The following is a 1526-nucleotide window of genomic DNA, read 5'->3' as shown; positions in this document are numbered from 1 at the left end:
GGGGTTATTGGTCTCATGGCCATGATTCTCAAAACAGCTATCAACTTCAGTGTCGTAAATATCTATCCGTAGCGACCCCTGAAGCTGTCTGTGTTTCGGTAAGTCTGATTTATGTACGAGAATTCCTTCTTGCCTTGTTTTTGGTACAAGAGAGTCAAGCAGGTATCGTGTTCGGACTTGACCAACAAAACAAAGATTGAACTTCAAATAGTCGCTGTATCGATATCTGGACTCGATACTCCATGGACAAGCTTGAGTTGAGGATCTCATTACCGTACTCAATCTAGTAGACCAGGTAATGCGAAATTATCAACCGCTCATCCTGATTCAGGATTCCTGAACTCATCGGAGAAAAAACGTAGCGAAAGAGAGATCGCTGGAAAAAAATCGAACTTGAAATAGTGATAATAACGAGAGTTCTACAAGGAGCAGTGCTCGGAAGACCTTGCACTGATGCCTGCCTGAGTCTTGCTATGAGATTCTCACAGATCTCAGCGAGAACTGGGTCACTGACCTGGGCGAACATCGACCCAGGGGGAAGTTCTTGAGAGCAACGACAAACAATCTCGTGCCATCATAACGTAGACGAGCGAGATCAGAGGCCTTCAGGGGAGCATCTATTTTGGTGATCAGATCCTGCAGCTTGCTCGTATCCGTGACGGTCACATATTTTGTCGAGTCATCGTACGAGTAGGGCACGCCATGCTCGATGCCTCTGCGCACACGACCACTAGTAAAGGGAATCCACGTGGCTTCAATGTTGAACTCGTGACTGTCTGGCATGCTGATCCAGATATCAATTTGACCCTTTGGGAAGATCTCCGAAGAATTGCAATAGTTACCAGACGGTTTAGAGTTGAGGATGGCGTTAACGGCGACAGCGACGATGAGACCGACGAGAATGCGCATTGAGGCGTTGAAATTCGTGGACTGTGATACGGATACCATCGTATTCGAGAAGAGTAACACAACAGGGTACATCAATCATCGATGAGCCATCAATTAATAGTACAGTACTGCGTATTAATACAAATAGTAATTACTAATTGAACAGCACAGCAGCAATCCAATCTCTGAGAGATCAGCAACTTCATAATGTCGACCTTGTCGGGTCCAGAAGTGTTGAGCGTTACACTTACTTTGTAGAGGGGAAGTCCAAGGTATGTCGCTGCGGAACAGCTATGTGTGTGCGTGCGGAACAGGCTACGTCGGACAGCGTGTCTATCACAAACCAGGGGTGAATGGTCAAAATTGCGCGAACTAGCACAAACTTGTAACAAGAAGTTGAACTGCATTGCATATATGCATTAGCAAGACGATGCCGTCATATGATATGACTCTTATCGTTGCGTTAGCATACCAACCCAGTAGTAATTGTTGGGTGCAGTGTCTCCCGCGCCGTAATCTTCTCACCAAGTCACCGTTGTGTCACTGTGGTGCAGCACCTCAGCACCCCTGGTGCTGGGTGCCTGAGAGATCTTTCTCGCTTGTCCATCTCCCTAAGGGACCGCCGGATAGGAACGTCT

The 1526-nt window shown here is 47.0% G+C and overlaps 1 protein-coding gene across 1 annotated transcript; it reads right to left on the bottom strand.

Moving 5' to 3' along the window:
- Positions 1–204: 204 nt before the first annotated feature.
- On the bottom strand, positions 205–909 carry Pmar_PMAR014392 (hypothetical protein; the record flags this gene model as incomplete). Its single annotated transcript, XM_002778474.1, has 1 exon — positions 205–909. One exon carries the CDS (start codon positions 907–909, stop codon positions 472–474), a length of 438 nt encoding a protein of 145 aa, XP_002778520.1. The 3' UTR covers positions 205–471.
- Positions 910–1526: the final 617 nt, after the last annotated feature.

This window comes from Perkinsus marinus, assembly GCF_000006405.1.
Source record: "Perkinsus marinus ATCC 50983 genomic scaffold scf_1104296949316, whole genome shotgun sequence".
In the NCBI taxonomy this organism is placed as follows: domain Eukaryota; phylum Perkinsozoa; order Perkinsida; family Perkinsidae; genus Perkinsus; species Perkinsus marinus.
The sequence above is the reverse complement of the archived record's forward strand: the minus strand, read 5'-3'. Positions and strand labels throughout refer to the sequence as shown.